Here is a 17,696-nt window from a genome sequence, read left to right as displayed (position 1 = left end):
TTTTTCTGTTTATTTTTCAGGTTCGACTTAAAATGCCAAAAGAGCAACTAGAACTGCTAAAGTGAGTAATATTCATTCATATTTATTCATACATAAAATGTAAAATGATTTCTCCCAGAAAATATATAGTTTAATATTATATGTGAATTTTTAATAGGAATGGCAAGAGTTAGAGGGGTTAATATGTATGCCATAGGTTCAATCCCCCATTACCATATAGACCTTCAAAATCAATAGTGTAGACCTCAAGGCCCCATGTGCCATTGAGAGGACCCTAAAGGCACCCAGCCTCATTGTGGTAGCCTAAAAATCTCTGAACCTCAGGGTTTAAGAAGTACCACATTCTTGGCTTTCACATTGAACCACTAGTCTGGTTGACTGAATTTTTAAAATGGCCCGTCCAGTATAGGCACTGCCTATGATGCCTAGGATGCCTTCTGCATCCAAAAAAAAAATTCAAAAAATTAAGTAAACAGTTAAATTCATTATGTTATAGCTACATAATGAAAACTTACAAAGCTAATAAAATTATTCTAAAATGTAATTATTTGAAAGTGCCTGGTACACAAAATTAAAAATATAATTGTGGTATGTAGTTTTTTTTTACTCTTTTTGCATAAAATAAAAATTACTTTAAATATTACAATGTAAAAGTTTTGTTTTTTTAAATCTTTATATTTTCCAAATAATGGATATGTATTGTCTTACCAATTGGGAAAAATAATTGCGAGCAATGCTTACATTTTTTTTCAACATGACATTATTGGCTTGACATTTTTTTAATTCTCTCTGCCAACAAAGTTTCAAACTGTAAGAGAAACAGAACTTACTATTTGAGAGTAAAATATTGTCCTCTCATGTCCTAAAACAGGTAAAACTGTAGCTTAATTGGGTGGATCCCACAAGCTACCTTTACAAGAGGCTCTCTAGAACTTTAGAGCTCAGAAAATCTATGCACCCCACTATGTTCAAAAGACACGGTCTAGAGGGTGTGAAAGCAGAGACTTAAGATCTATGCTCTGAAGTATTTCATTCTCAGATCAGGATATCATCCCTGAGAATGAGAAATTAGAAGTTGACTAATATCTACTTTCTACACTGAGCACACCAAACACCAGATAACTCAGGATAACTTCTGCTGAAACCTGCATTTCCTAAGCAGTAAAATGCAGTTGGTGCTTTAATCAAATGAACAACCTCTATCCCATAGTGGAGAATATATTACTTTCACAACATAATGCACTAGTGAATCTCTATCTTTCTCCTTCCATACTGGAATCTTCATTTATGGGAAGGATCCTTGAGTGTCTTAGTGGAAAAAAGGCGTTCCCTTCAAGATATAATGCATCACTTGGTTACTCCATTTCTCCTTCACTTACAGGAAGGAGAGTCAGATTTTGGAAAATAACTTTCAGAAAATTATGGCTTTAATTAAGCAAATTGATGTTCTGAAGACACTACTTAGAGATATGCAGAGTCCTCTACACAACTACAGCTGGAGCACTGAAGAAGATACCATAGAGGTTGAGGACCACACAGAGAGTATGGATGAGGTACAGCAAGGTGGAAGGATGGGAGCATGGTTACCATCTCCTATCTGATGCCACATTCCACACACACTCTTATGGGCCCTTCTTTAAAATTCTCCCCTTAGATCAGGGTTGAAGACATGCTTTGCTTATAGGATATAAGGTTTGATTCCTGAAACCAAATGGCCCCTCCTCTGTGCTACCGAGAAAAACACCTAAGCATCCTTCTTGGAATAACCCTTCAGTATTTTCAGATGTGTCCCCAAACCAAAACCAAAGCAAGAAAACAGAACTTTAGCCCCTTTACTCCTGCAGCTTGTCTCTGAAAGCATCTTTTTTCTTAGAGGTGGGGGTGCTGGGAATACCTGGAAGAGTACAGGTATTACTGCTGGCTCTGCATTCAGGGATCACTCCTGGCAGGCTTCAGAGGAGGGACCTTTTGTGATGATAGGCATTGATTCTGGCTAGACCATATGCAAGAAGGCGTGTCTTACCTGCTGTCCTACTTAACCACTGGCCTCAGAATCTCACCATTTTTGCAATCACTGTCAAAGAGAACATTTTGTATTTTAACATAGCTTCCAATCAAAATAAAAATCTGGTTTGTTTTGTTTTCTAGTAAATAAAGAAAGAGAATAATTCATATCTGGAACATCTCATGATTGATGCTTGCATAGCAAAATATTAGTAAGCCTAAAGCTCATATTTTTAATCAGCATCAGATTTAGGCAATATTATAATGACTATCAATGAGCTAGGTTCAGTTTCTCCATTCCCTTTAGTGATCACTTTCTCAATGATCTCAGTCCAATGTGACTAGACATTACAGCTTAGTGATCTCGGAGCCCAATGACAGTGACACTGGAAACCCATGTCCAGTGCCTTTCTCAGGATGGCTCTTGGTAAAAGTTCACTGCTAATCATTTTGAAGATCAGGGAACTTAGATCCAAATTAAGCAAGTAGATTGTCAAAACTCAAGCAGGTGGTAGAGACTGTTAACCTAATACTCTTTTTAAATTTGTACAGGAAATGTTAAACTTGGTAAATTATGTACTTAAAAAGTTGAGAGAAGATCAAGTGCAGATGGCTGATTATGCTCTGAAGTCAGCAGGTAAGTAAAGAGCTGGAAAGATCAGTGTATAAGTTGATGCTTAAAAAAATAGTTCGCTTTCTATATGTAATACTATATGTATAGAAATTCTAATATATTGCCAGAAGGACATGATTATATACACGATAACTTGAAAAAAGGGAGAAATTAATACAGACAATAAGACTAGAGATGTTTACTCAAATATCTTGGAGTCAACTAGACTAAAGATGTGAAGGACCTATATACAAAGAAAACTATAAAACCCTGCTCCAAGAAATCGGAGAGGACACACGGAAATGGAAACACATACCCTGCTTATGGATTGGCAGGATCAACGCCATTAAAATGGCAATACTTCCCAAAGCATTGTACAGATTTAATGCAATCCCTCTAAAGATAGCCATGGTATTCTTCAAAGAAGTGGATCAAACACTTCTGAAATTCATTTGGAACAATAAATCATCCACGAATAGCTAGAGCAATTCTTGGGAAAAGGAAAATGGGCGACATAACTTTCCCTAATTTTAAGCTGTATTATAAAGCAATAGTTGTCAAAATAGCATGGTATTGGAATAAAGACAGACCCTCAGCTCAGTGGAATAGGCTTGAATACTCAGAAAAATGTTCCCCAGACATACAATCACCTAATTTTTGATAAAGGAGCAAGAAATCCTAAATGGAGCCAGGAAAACCTCTTCAACAAGTGGTGTTGGCACAACTGGCTAGCCACTCGCAAAAAAGCAAACTTAGACCCCCAGCTAACACCATGTATGAAGGTAAAATACAAATGAATTAAAGACCTTGATATCAGACCTGGGACCATAAGATATATAGAACAACACATAGGTAAAACACTCCATGACAGTGAAACTAAAGGAGAAAACAGCAATCTCCAAACAAGTGGAAGCAGAGATAAACAGATGGGAATATATTAAGCTGAGAGGCTTCTACACCTCAAAGAAAATAGTGCCGAGAATACAAGAGCCACCCACTAAGTGGGAGAAACTATTCACCCAATACCCATCAGATAAGGGGCTAATATCCAAAATATACAAGGCACTGACAGAACTTTACAAGAAAAAACATCTAACCCCACCAAAAAATGGGGAGAAGAAATGAATAGATACTTTGTCAAAGAAGAAATACAAATAGCCAAACGGCACATGAAAAAATGTTCCACATCACTAATCATCAGGGAGATGCAAATCAAAATGACTGTGAGGTACCATCTCACATCACAGAGATTGACGCACATCACAAAGAATGAGAACAAGAAGTTGGCGGGTATGTGGAGAGAAAGGAACTCTTATTCACTGCTGGTGGGAATGCCGTCTAGTCCAACCTCTATGGAAAGCGATAAGAAGATTCCTCCAAAAACTAGAAATTGAGCTCCCACACGATCCAGATGTACCACTCCTAGAGATATATTCTATGAACACAAAAATACAATACAAAAATCCCTTCCTTACAGTAGAATTAAATAATTAACGATGGATCTGGATGGAGGTGGATGGAGGCCTTTATTCTTAGGCCATGGCCACGTGGCTTCATCCCCCATCAACCGGCGGGTCTGGGGTCTAGGAAAGCGACGGGTATTGAACTCACTAACAGGCAGGCTTCAGGAAGCATTAACTTTTTTTATGCCCTATCCACCACATGTGTGGCCTATATCATAACCTTTTAAGCATTCAGCCATTCTTAGCCCTGCATCTTAACTCCAGTCAGCCATCTTCTCTTTGACCTCCAATACTGGTAAAAGACCAAAAAGGCCAAAAAAGGCCCTCATCCCCTCTGGTCAAAACCTTATCTACCCTTTCCAAGACCCCTCCCAGGAAATGGGCGGGGTCTTGTAGGTAAGGTCAAGTTACCTAGGAAGAATGGGTGGGGGATGAGGCTTCACCTTACACCAATATTCATTGCAGTGCTATTTACAATAGCCAGACTTTGGAAACAACCAAGATGCCCTACCACAGATGAATGGCTAAAGAAACTGTGGTACATATACACAATGGAATATTATGGAATAAATAATGGAATATTATGCAGCCGTCAGGAGAGATGAAATTTTCCTATGTACATGGAATCTATTATGCTGAGAGAAGTAAGTTAGAAGGAGAGAGATAGACACAGAATAGTCTCACTCATCTATGGGTTTTAAGAAAAACAAAAGACATTTTTGCAATAATCCTCAGGGACAAAGAAAGGAGGGCTGGAAGATCCAGTTCACGACATGAAGCTCACCACAAAGAGTGGTGAGTGCAGTTAGAGAAATAACTACACTGAGAACTATCATAACAATGTGAATGAATGAGGGAAGTGGAAAGCCTGCCTGGAGTATAGGTGGGGGAAGTGGGGAGGAGGGAGATTTGGGACATTGGTGGTGGGAATGTTGCACCAGTGAAGGGGGTGTTCTTTACATGACTGAAATTCAACTACAATCTTGTAATCAAGGTGTTTAAATAAAGATATTAATAAAAAAAGAAAAGATTTTTTGCAATAATTCTTAGATACAAAAGAGAGAAGGGCTGGAAGGTCCAGCTCAGAACAGGTGGGGATGGGATGGGGAGGAGGGAGATTTGGGACACTGGTGATGAGAATGTTGTACTGGTGAAGGGGGGTATTCTTTACATGACTGAAACCCAGGAGTGATTTTTTTTTTTGGTTTTTGGGTCACACCCCGTGGTGCTCAGGGGTTACTCCTGGCTGTCTGCTCAGAAATAGCTCCTGGCAGGCACGGGGGACCATATGGGACACCGGGATTCCAACCAACCACCTTTGGTCCTGGATCGGCTGCTTGAAAGGCAAACACCGCTGTGCTATCTCTCCAGGCCCCAGGAGTGATTCTTAAATTCCTAAAAATAATCTCTAAGTACCACCAAAACAAATAAAATGTAGGATGTAATAAAAGATTTAAAGAAAATAAAGCCAATTTCCAAGTAAGAGAAGCAACATAATCAGCCTATAATTATGCAGATGTTGAAATTATCATGCAAAGATTTTGAAGCATATGTATAATTTGCTTAATGTAGTGAAAGTAAACACACTTGAAGTAAGATTTACAAATCATCAATCAAGAACTGAGGAACTATAGAATAGACTTGAATGTTCTGAGACTGATATCAGGTATACAATCAATTAATCTTTGATAAAGGGGCAAGAAATACAAAGTGGAGCAAGGAAAGCCTCTTCAACAAGTGGTGTTGGAAAAACTGGTCAACTACACGCAAAAAAGTGAACTCAGACCTCTCTTTAACATCATGTACAAAGGTCAAATCAAAATAGATTAAAGACCTTAATATAAGACCTGAAACCAAAAGGAACAACAGAACACTCCATGACATTGAAATTAAAGGCATCTTCAAGAAAGAAATACCACTGTTCAAGCAAGTGGAAACAAAGATAACAAAAATGGGAATATATTAAACAGAGATGTGTCTGCATTTCAAAGGAAATGGTGACTAGGATATAAAGACTCCCCAAGGAATGGGATGAACTATTCTCTCAAAACCCATCTGACAAGAGATTAATAACTAAGTTATATAAGGCACTTTAAAACTCGGCAAGAAAAATACATCTAACCCCATCCAAAAATTAGGAGAAGAAAGGAACAGACATTTCCTCAAAGAGGAAATAAGATGGCCAAAAGGCACATGAAAGCGTGTTCCACATCACTAATCAGCAGGGATATGCAAATCAAAACATCAATGAGATATTATCTCACACCACAGGGACTGGCACACATCACAGAGAACAAGAATAAACAATGCTAGTGAAGATGTATGGAGAAAGTGACTCTTGTTCACTGCTGGTGAGAATGCCATCTAGTCAAACCTTTCTGGAAAACAATATGGATATTGAGTTCCCATAGGAATAACCCTAGGAACCCAAAAACACCATGCAGAAAAGCCCTCTGCACTCCTATTTTCATTGCAGCACTATTTTCCAGAATCTGGAAACAAACCAAGTGTCTAACAACAGATGAGCAGCTAAAGAAACTGTGATACAAATTATCTATAACATTACCAGGATCCAAGCCTCTACCAGGGAAGACCTACCACTGCTTTGGCATTGACTTACTCCAAAGAGTGCCCCGAACACCCAGACGACTCAGCAACAGTCTGCTTGCAGGGCAGATCGCTCCGCATTTAATGATGTGCTGAAACTAGAGGATGCTCCACATCAGCCTGACATCGATGAAAGAAATGCACAGAATCCAGAGTCTTTAAATATAAGAATCTGATACCAAAAATAGCTAAAGTGTGAAAAAGTTTCACCGGGACCTTGAGAATGACTCAAATTGGACAGACTGGTATGCCTGGAACCCAGAGTAGGTCTTATGCCAATAAACTTCTGGGGTGAGGCCTTTTTGTAATCAGGTCAAGGATTTTTTTTCCATTTTCCCATTTTTCTGGACCTATGCAAAGAATGGTGATTGACACTACCACACCTTAACTATATATTTTTTACTCTTATCCTTTAAGGAAAAAAATTACAACTGAACTTAAAAACAAATAACTGTAGTAGAATGCCTGTCTCAAATACAGATAGGGAATGGGAAAAGGGGAGGAGGTAATGTTGCACTGGTGAAGGGGGGTGTTCTGGTTATGACTGTAACCCAACTATGATCATGTTACTTAAATAAAAAATATATTTTAAAAAAACTGTGGTACATCTACACAGTGGAATACTATGCAACTGTTAGGAATAATTAAGTTATAAAATTTGTTTATATATGGATGAATATGAAGAGAATTATACAGAGTGAAATGAGTCAGAGAAAGAGGGATAATAGAATAATTATAGAATAATGTCACTCAAAAATATATAGAATAACCTCATTCATTTGTGATATATAAGAAAAAAAGATAGTATGGTAATAATATCCAAAGACAATAGTGGTAAGGCAAGGCAGACCAGTCCTTGGTAGGAAGCTTGCCCCAAATAGTGAAACAGTATAGTTAGGTTAGAGAGAGACCACTATGACAATGATAGTGTCATAGTATCATAGCATCAGAATGATCACTCTCAACAATAACTGGGTGTTGAACAGTGATAAAGTGATATGCACTATGCCTCTTCATTAACAACAGTATAAACTACATTGTATAAAGGAGGGAAAAGAATGCCTGCCCCTGAGCAAGTGAGAGAGGATGGAGGGAAACTGGGGACTTTGGTGGCAGGAAATATTCATGGATGAATGATAGTGTACATTGTAAGGTTGAATCTCAATTTTATTACCACAATGTTTAAATAAAAGAAAAAAAACCAGAAAATCAAGTTTCCTGAATGAACGTAACTAAACAGGTATATAGGGCCTACACAAAGGCTTATATAAAAAAACTACAAAACAATATTTCAATAAATGAGGACATAAAGAAATAGAAACACATTTCATTAATATGTAAATACTCTCCAAAGCATTATAGAGATCTAATTCAATCCCTACAATGATACCCATGGCATTTTTATAGAAATAGATCAGACACTCCTGAAATTCACATGAAATTTCATAAGAATAACCCTGCCCCAAATATCTAAAGCAATCTTACAAATAAAGAAGATGGGGGGGGCATTACCATACTTTTCTCATCTTCAAACCTATATGACAATGTGGCATAATATCAAAATAGAAACATCATCAGTTTAATGGAATGAATAGATTTTAATATCCAGAGTTATATGATCAATTAATAAAGGAGTAAGAAATATCAAATGGAACAAGGAAAGTCTCTTCAACAAGTGGTACTGGAAAAACTGGTCATCCACGTTAAAAAAAATGAACTCAGACATCTTTTAAATGCCATGCTCAAAAGTCAAATCTAAATGAATTAAAGGCCTTGATATGAGATATTAGTCCATATGATACATGAAGTAAAATGTAGTCATAACTCTCCATGATATTGAAGCTAAAGGCATCATCAAGGATGTTAACCAATCAAGAGGAAGCAAAAATAAACTAATGGGACTACATTAAAAAACCTCTGCAACTTAAAAGAAATGATGATTGGGCCCGGAGAGATAGCACAGTGGCGTTTGCCCTGCAAGCAGCCAATCCAGGACCAAAGGTGGTTGGTTCGAATCCTGGTGTTCCATATGGTCCCCTGTGCCTGCCAGGAGCTATTTCTGAGCAGACAGCCAGGAGTAACCCCTGAGCATCGCTGGGTATGGCCCAAAAACCAAAAAAAAAAAAAAAGAAATGATGACACCTCCCACAAAATGAGAAAAATATTTGCCCAATTTGATAAGCAATTAATATATAAGATATATAAGAAACTAATATGCTTAAAAATAAAAGCATCTAACCCCATAAAAATGTAGATTTTTTGATAAAAAGAAGAAATAAACAGACATTAACTCAAAATGTACTGATAGCCAAAGGCACATAAAAAATGCTACACATCATTAGTCATCAGGGAAATGCAAATCAAAACAACATTAAGATATCTAATATTACAGAGACTGGCACACATCAACAAAAACAAGAACAGCCAGAGTTGGTGTGGATGGGTGTAGAAAGGGGTTTTCACTACTGGTAGGAATGTAAACTGGCCTAGTCTTTTTGGAAAACAATATGGGCATCCTCAAAAAAAATTATAAATGAGCTTCCATAGGACCCAAAATATCTATCTTAGGAATATACCTAAAAAAAAAAAAAAGACAAAGTAGAGAAGCCTCTGTATTCCTATGTTCATTGCAACACTATTCACAACAGCCAGAATATGGAAACAACACAAGTATCTGAGAATGGATAAGTGGCTAAAGAAACTATGGTACATCTACACAATAAAATACTATATAGCTGTTAGGAAAAAATTAAGTCATGAAATTTGCTTATACATGGATATATGTAGAGAGCATTAAGCTAAGTGAAATGAGTCAGAAGCAGAGGTTTAGTCATAGAATAACTGCATACACTTGTGAGATATAAAATTAATAACGTGGTAATAATAGCCAAAGACAATAGAGATGAGGACCAGGAGAACTAGTCTGTGGTATGAAGCTTATGACAAACAGTGGAGAAGTTCAGTTGAGGATAAAAAGGACCACTATGACAGTGATAGTTGGAAATGACAACTCTGGACAAGAACTGAGTGCTGAAAGAGGAGGTAAAGTGATATGTATAACACCACTTCAGTAACCATAGTGCAATACAGTGTTTAAAAGGGAAAAAGGCAAAAATAAAAGAAAGAATGAGAAAGAAAGAAGGAATTAATGAATGAATAAAAGAGAAAGAAAGAAAGAAAGAAAGAGAAAGAAAAAGAAAAAGAGAAAAAGAAAAATATATCAGGAAAGAAAGGAAATGAAAAAAAGAAAAGGGAGAGAAAGAGAGAAAAAGAGAAAGTCAGAAAGAAAAAAAAGAAGAAAAAGAAAAAAGACAAGGAGAAGAAAGTGCGAAAAAAGAAAGAAAGAAAAAGGAAAGAAAGAAAAAAGGAGAGAAAGAATGGATGGAAGAAAGAAAGGAAGGAAGGAAGAAAAGAAAGAAAGAAAGAAAGAAAGAAAGGAAAGAAAGAAAGAAAGAAAGAAAGAAGAAAGAAGAAAGAAAGAAAGAAAGAAAGAAAGAAGAAAGAGAGAGAGAGAAAGAAAGAAAGAAAGAAAGACGAAAAGAAAGAAAGAAAGACGAAAAGAAAGAAAGAAAAGAAAAGGTGAGAGGGAGGAAGAAAGGAAGGAAGGAAGAAAAAGGAAGGAAGGAAGGAAGGAAGGAAGAAAGAAAGAAAGAAAGAAAGAAAGAAAGAAAGGAAAGAAAGAAAGAAAGAAAGAAAGAAGAAAGAAAGAAAGAAAGGCAAAAATAAAAGAAAGAATGAGAAAGAAAGAAGGAATTAATGAATGAATAAAAGAGAAAGAAAGAAGGAAAGAAAGAAAGAAAGAAAGGAAAGAAAGAAAGAAAGAAAGAAAGAAGAAAGAAAGAAAGAAAGAAAGAAAGAAAGAAAGAAAGAAAGAAAGAAAGAAAGAAAGAAAGAAAGAAAGAAAGAAAGAAAGAAAGAAAGAAAAGAAAGAAAGAAGAAGAAAGAAAGAAAGAAAGAAGAAAGAAAGAAAGAAAGAAAGAAAGAAAGAAAGAAAGAAAGAAAGAAAGAAAGAAAGAAAGAAAGAAAGAAAGAAAGAAAGAAAGAAAGAAAGAAAAGAAAAGAAAAGAGAGGAAATGTCCATGTCTAGGGACTGGAGTAATGGCGCAGCAGTAGAGCACTTGTCTTGCACGTGACTGACCTAGGTTTGATCCCCCAGCATCCCATATGGTCCCCCAAATCAGAAGGCAGAATTTATGCTGACTATAAATCTGTGAATTAGTGCATGGAAGGTGTTTGTAAAATTTACAAAGAACATCTGAAGAGAATGAACCCCAACAGTCCCTCTATCACATATGATATCCGTCAGTCATTTTATTGATGATATGGCAGATCTCATGTTTGCTGAGCTGACACCCAGACATGCCAGCCTCATAACAAAGACTGGATTAAAGAGAAGATCTACATACTTCCTGCTTCTTTGTTGGCAGGCCCAGCAGGTGGGGAAATAATTGAGCTGGAAGCATTAGGGGAATGGGGGTGGGCTTGGAATTCAAGTGTATATAGCAAACTATAGCAGATGTTTTGAATTCTAATGATCCTGTTTCCATTTAGTACACTCTAGTCAGGTTTGAATGTATTGAATGAAATATGAGGAACTTGTTCAATCTAAAAACCCCCATTGCCTCCCTTCCCTCTATCCACTCTTTTTTTTTTTACTTAAAAATGTTTATGGTGTTTTAGACAGTTTTTTGTCAATTATAGTTGGTTTCATCCCTTTGAACTATTTATTTTCACTATACATACCACACCATACCAACCATGGAATGGTGGGGGTGACAACACAGTTCAGTTATGTCTTCAAGATAAAATCTTAGTGAAAGACAAATAAATGTTCTTTAGTTTAAAAAATAAATAAAATACAAGAGTGGAGCAGGGCCAAAGAGATAGCTCAATGGCATAGAACACATGCATTGATTGAAGAAGTCCCAATTTCAATATCCAATACTGCATGCTTTTCATACACAATACTCAAACACCAATATGAGCAAATTTTGCGCATTGAGTTGGAGTGTTCCCTGAGCTCCACCAGGTTCAAAATTTCACAAAATAAAAGACAACAAAATATGGGGGTATATATACTCTTTAGGCAATACAATCCACTTATTTCCATGTCTAAGTCAACTACTCCAAAATTCAAATTCATAATATTAATTTAATAAGTTCTATGAAACAAGTCTTGTGAAACAAACTTCTCAAAGTAACAATATTTCAGTATAATAAAAACTAAAAATCATACTTTTTCTACTAATTCTAAAGTTTCAAATTTAAATCAAGTGCAATTTTCCTGGTAAGTTTCCCAACAATATCATTACCATTAAAATTATTTGGTTGAAGTTGTGAATTTTTTTTATTTAAAATCATTTATAATTTTAGGTGCCTCTATCATTGACACTGAGACCTCAGAAAGCTACAAAAACAATAAGACAAAACTATACTGGCATGGGATTGGGTTCTTAAATTATGAAATGCCTCCAGACATTATTCTCCAGGTAATAGCATGATTATGATTAAGACTAATTTAGTTATGATTTGGAGCGATAGTATAGCGGGAGGACATTTGCTTTGCACATGGCCAACCTGTGTTTGATCTCCAGCATCCTATGTGGTCCCCTGAGCATCACTGGGAAAGTCCCCTCCCCCCAAAAAAGAGAAAGAATAATTTGCTTATATCTTACTTTTTGTTTCTATAGGCTATAATAAAAATATTAATGTATAAGATGGTTACAACAAGTCCTGAAATTTACATAGACTCTGAAACCATGTACTTTCATATTTATAGTCACCGAGTTTTGCAAATTTTATAGAAAAGCAGCAATTATTAATTTATCACATTAAAATGAGTACATGGTTATTTACTTCTCAAATATGACATATACATTTCATCTTTTCTTTAAAATAGTTCTGATATTCCTTTTTTGGTGAAAAATGTCAATAACCCAACACTTGTGGATGGCCATGCCCTCTAAGTGGTATATATCATTCATGACAATACATCCTTATAAAACCCAATCTTGGCAAAGGTTTATCAAGTAAGACTTTCAGTTCAAGTCAAAAGATTGTAGACACCAACAGATAGTGGATCTTTTTAAAATTATAATGTATAATTGTAAAGTTCATTTCAAATTTAAAAATAGCTTTGGGGACAAAACAGTGGACTTCATTCTTGGCTAGAGGCAAGATCTAGACAACCTTATCATTATTTGCCACCAACACTATTATGACCAAAATTATCATCACCTTTTATCACTATTATCACCTAAATTATCACAACCACAACCATATCACCCCATCACCAAAACATTCTCATCTCTATCAACTTGCTTTCTGACAGTTTACAATTTGATTAGAGATATGAAAGAACATCCATCATAATAAAAATGTTGCTTGATAAGCATAAACTTAACAGGTGAACAAAATATAAATATCCTGGAACTGTTTGTTTGGTATGTATCCTTTAATGTTTATCATTATTAAGCACATATCCTTATTGTAGACATAAATGAAGGTGCATGGTTAGTAGTAATTAGATGATCAATATTGTAGGAATGGAACAGTAACTGTTTTTTTTAATTGTTTTCAGCCAGATGTTCACCCTGGAAAATGCTGGTCCTTTCCAGGCTCCCAGGGTCATGCCCTAATCAAGCTTGCCAAGAAGATAATCCCACTGGCAGTTACCATGGAGCACATCTCAGAGAAGGTGTCACCCTCGGGAAATATCTCCAGTGCACCGAAGGAATTTTCTGTTTATGTAAGGAACTATTCAATATGGGTTGAGATAGGAAATGGTTGAGTAGAAATTATGTCCTGAAACTTCATCTGAACATCTTGACTTCATCTAAGTCAGTTATGACTGTTTATGAAATCTGTTTTGACATCTGGTAAATAAAAGGGATTGGGTCAGATTGTGTGCATTTAGTTTTCTCAAAGTTTTATAAGTGCAGGGAAAAATCAAGCATTTCCATTTGCTGTGATGAGATACTGTTTGTCTTTGTCCCCCTCCCCTACTCCCATCTATTCTTCAGAACTCTCAACTTATAACCATTTTTTTCCTTTTTTTTCTCCTTAGTGGTGATGAGAATTGAACTCAGAGCTTCATGTATGCAAGGCAAATACTCTCTACCATTTTTAGCCACATCCTCAAACCCTCAACTTGCAATAGTTTTAACTGTTTAATTATGTATTTGCCTTTATATATATATATTTGGGGGGGGCACACCTGGTGATGCTCAGAGGTTACTCCTGGCTATATGCTCAGAAGTCGCTCCTGGCTTGGGGGACCATATAGGACGCTGGGGGATCGAATCGCGGTCCGTCCTATGCTAGGGCTCGCAAGACAGACACCTTACCTCTAGCGCCACCATGCCGGCCCCTTGCCTTTATATTTTTAATGTTATTTCACTTTTTTCCAGTTTTAGTTATCATCTATGTTGTTCTATGATGGAAAAAATAAATTTCTATGGCACTTATCTTAATATTTATGTTTTACTTCTCTTAAAAATTAGGCTTATAAAGATCTAATTAACATATCAGCAGTTCACACTTTAAAAATATAATTCAGTGGCTTTTAATATTTCATGTAGTTTGTGTATGCATCACCACAGTCATTTAGAATGCTTTTTATAAATGTCTTTATTTAAGCACCATGATTATAAGCATGTTTGTAGTTTGGTTTCAGTTATATAAAAAAATACCCTCAGATCAATGGAATAGACTTGAGTATTCTGACTGATCCCCAGGTATAAAATAAATTAATCTTTAATAAAGGAGATGCAAAATGGAGCAAGGAAAGCCTCTTCAACAAGTGATGTTGAAAAAAACTAGTCAACTACACGCAAAAAAAAAAAAAAAAAAAAAAAAAAAAAAAAAAGCAAACTCAGACCTCTAACACCATGCAAAAAGGTCAAGTCAAAATGAATTAAAGATACTGATATCAGACCTAATACCATAAGGTACAAAGAAGAAAATTTAGGTAGAACACTCCATGACATTGAAATTAAAGGCATCTTTAAAGAGGAAACACCACTGTTCAAGCAAGTGGAAGTCAAGATAAAAAAATAGAAATCCATTAAACAGAGTTTCTGCATTTTGAATAAAAAAAAGTGACTAAGATACCAAGACTCAGCAAGAAAATAACATCTAACCCCATCCAAAAATGGAGAAAATAAATGAACAGACCTTTCCTTAAAGAACTACAGATGGCCAATGACGCATGAAAAAATGTTCCATGTTACTAATCATCAGGGAGATACAAATCCAAACAATGAGATATAATCTCACACCACAGAGACTGGTAAACATCACAGAGAACAAGAACAACTGGTTTTGATGCAAATGCAAAGAAAAGAGGACTTTCATTCACTGCCGGTGGGAATGTAGTCTAGTGCAACTTTTTGGGAATACAATATAGATATTCCTCATAAAACTAGAAATTGAGCTCCTATATGATCCAGCAATACCACTCCTAGGAACCCAAAAACACCACTCCTATATTCGTCACAACACTATTTATTATCTGAAAACAATCCAAGTGCCTGAGAACAGATGAATGGCTAAAGAAACTAAATGGCTAAAGAAACACAATGAAATACTATGCAGCCTTTAAGAAAATGAAGTCATGAAATTTGCTTATACGTGGATGGATATGGAAGTTGTTATGCTGAGTGAAATGACTCAGAGAGAAAGAGATAGACATAGAACAATCTCATTCTTTAGTAGAATAAAAGACAGTATAATAATAATAATATAGTGACAATAGAGATGAGGGCTAGGAAAGACCAGTCCATGGTAGGAAGCTTGCCACAAAACGGTGAATGCAGTTAGTAGAGGAAGGGTTCTCTATGACAATGGTAGCTGGAAGTGATCACTCTGGACAAATCACAGTGTCAATAAAGAAAAAGAGACAAACAGGTCCAAGAAAGGAACTCTCATTCACTGTTGGTGGGAATGTTGTCTATTCCAGCCTTTATGGAAAATAATATGGAGATTACTCAAAAAAAAAAAACTGAGCTCCCATATGATCCAGCCATACCACTTCTAAAAACACAAAAACACAATACAAAAATACCTTCTGCACATCTATATTCATTGCAGTGCTATTTACAATAGCCAGAATCTGGAAACAACCTAGATGTCCAACAACAGATGAGTAGCTAAAGAAACTGTGGTACATATACACAATGCAGCCAGCAGGAGAGATGAAGTCATAAAATTTTCCTATATATGGATGGACATGGAAACTATTGTGCTAAATTAAATAAGTCGGAGGGAAAAGAGATAGACACAGAATAAGAATAGTCTCACTCATCTATGGGATTTAAGAAAAATAAAAGACATTATTGTAATAATAGAGATGATCGGGCCCGGAGAGATAGCACAGCGGCGTTTGCCTTGCAAGCAGCTGATCCAGGACCAAAGGTGGTTGGTTCGAATCCCGGTGTCCCATTTGGTCCCCCGTGCCTGCCAGGAGCTATTTCTGAGCAGACAGCCAGGAGTAACCCCTGAGCACCGCCGGGTGTAGCCCAAAAACCAAAAACCAAAACAAAAAAAATAATAGAGATGATCAAGATGAGGGCTGGAAGGACCAGCCCACAGTATGAAGCTTACCATAAAAAGTGGTGAGTTCAGTTAGAGGAATAACTACACTGACAACTATCATGACAATGTTAATGAGTGAGAGTAGAGTGTCTGTCTTGAATACAGGGGTGGTGGAGGAGGGAAATGGGGGTCACTGGTGGTGGGAATATTGCACTGGTGAAGGGGGTGTCCTTTTTTTATAACTGTTTTTTTTTAAAAAAAAAAAAAACACAAAATGACTGCCCTAGAGATAGGCGGGTGGGGGTTGCGGATTGAAGGGAAAATGGGGACATTGGTAGACATTAGTAGACATTGAAGGGTGGTTCATATTCTATAACTAAAATTCAAATATAAATAATTTTGTAACCATGGTGCTTAATTAATTTTAATAGAAGGAATTAGCATATTAATTAGGTAATTAAGTCATTTGACCTTACACGGCTGTTCTTGGTGGTGCTCAGAGGACTATCTTCATAGATACCTAATTTATTCTTTTGAAGACTCTTTTTTACTTTTTTCCTTTGTACTGTGTTCCAACTTATTGTTTTGTCAATTTATATTTTAGTCTATCTAGTTCATTTTTTATAACATAATCCAGGGGTGGCGAACAAGTTCGAACAAAGAGCCAAAATTTTAAACTGTGAGAATCAGAGAGCCACACCACGCAGTGACCTGCCAAAACAGACAAACACTCACACAAAAGCATATAATTTTAACAATAATATACTAAACACATATTGCATTTTGCCATTTTGAGTGAGGGTGAAAATCCTGTTCGCCACCCCTGAATAATCATTATAATTTTTTGTTTTGTTTTGTTTTGTTTTGGGGCCATACCCAGCGGTGCTCAGGGGTTCCTCCTGGCTATCTGCTCAGAAATAGCTCCTGGCAGGCACCGGGGACCATATGGGATGCCGGGATTCGAACCAACCACCTAAGGTCCTGGGTCGGCTGCTTGCAAGGCAAACACCACTGTGCTATCTCTCCGGCCCCCATTCCAAATTTTAAAAATACTTTTTAGATCTAAATTTCCCTGCTGGTGAGGCCTTTGATTTTTTTTTTCTTACCAAGTTTTTCAATCCTGTCATTTCTTTTTATATTTTTCTCATTTCTGCTTTCATATCCAGTTGAATGTCATTGGCTGTCCATTCCATGGTTTGAGTTCCTTGAACATCTTCAAAATTTCCTCTCTAAAGTTCTTACTAGAGAATCTATGTAGGTGGCTGATACTAATTTGGGTCTTCAGAACTACCATCTTCCTTCACTAAGTCTGTTGTGGTTCTGTGTTGCTTTCCTACTGTCTCATTGCAGTGTGTGATGTTCTTAAGTGTTGCGTTGTGGTTCATTGACTGAGAGAAAATTTGTGACTGTGGAGCGATGCTCTTCTCAGGGCCACATTGACCTGAGGTGAAATGGCTCTTTCCAATCGCTGCTGT

At 36.5% G+C, this 17,696-nt stretch overlaps 1 protein-coding gene across 2 annotated transcripts in view; it reads left to right on the top strand.

Annotated features, from left to right (window-relative positions):
• SUN3 (Sad1 and UNC84 domain containing 3) overlaps nucleotides 1–17,696 on the top strand; it is a 31,217-nt gene that overhangs the window by 11,944 nt on the left and 1,577 nt on the right. For both annotated transcript variants that reach the window (XM_049776277.1, XM_049776276.1), the window contains exons 4-8: nucleotides 21–61; nucleotides 1,382–1,553; nucleotides 2,557–2,641; nucleotides 12,061–12,176; nucleotides 13,268–13,435. In XM_049776277.1, coding sequence (XP_049632234.1) covers nucleotides 21–61; nucleotides 1,382–1,553; nucleotides 2,557–2,641; nucleotides 12,061–12,176; nucleotides 13,268–13,435 — 582 coding nt within the window. The remainder of the gene's footprint in view (nucleotides 1–20; nucleotides 62–1,381; nucleotides 1,554–2,556; nucleotides 2,642–12,060; nucleotides 12,177–13,267; nucleotides 13,436–17,696) is intronic.

Source organism: Suncus etruscus, chromosome 7 (genome assembly GCF_024139225.1).
Source record: "Suncus etruscus isolate mSunEtr1 chromosome 7, mSunEtr1.pri.cur, whole genome shotgun sequence".
Classification (NCBI taxonomy): Eukaryota; Metazoa; Chordata; class Mammalia; order Eulipotyphla; family Soricidae; genus Suncus; species Suncus etruscus.
This window is presented reverse-complemented; position numbering and strand designations above follow the sequence as displayed.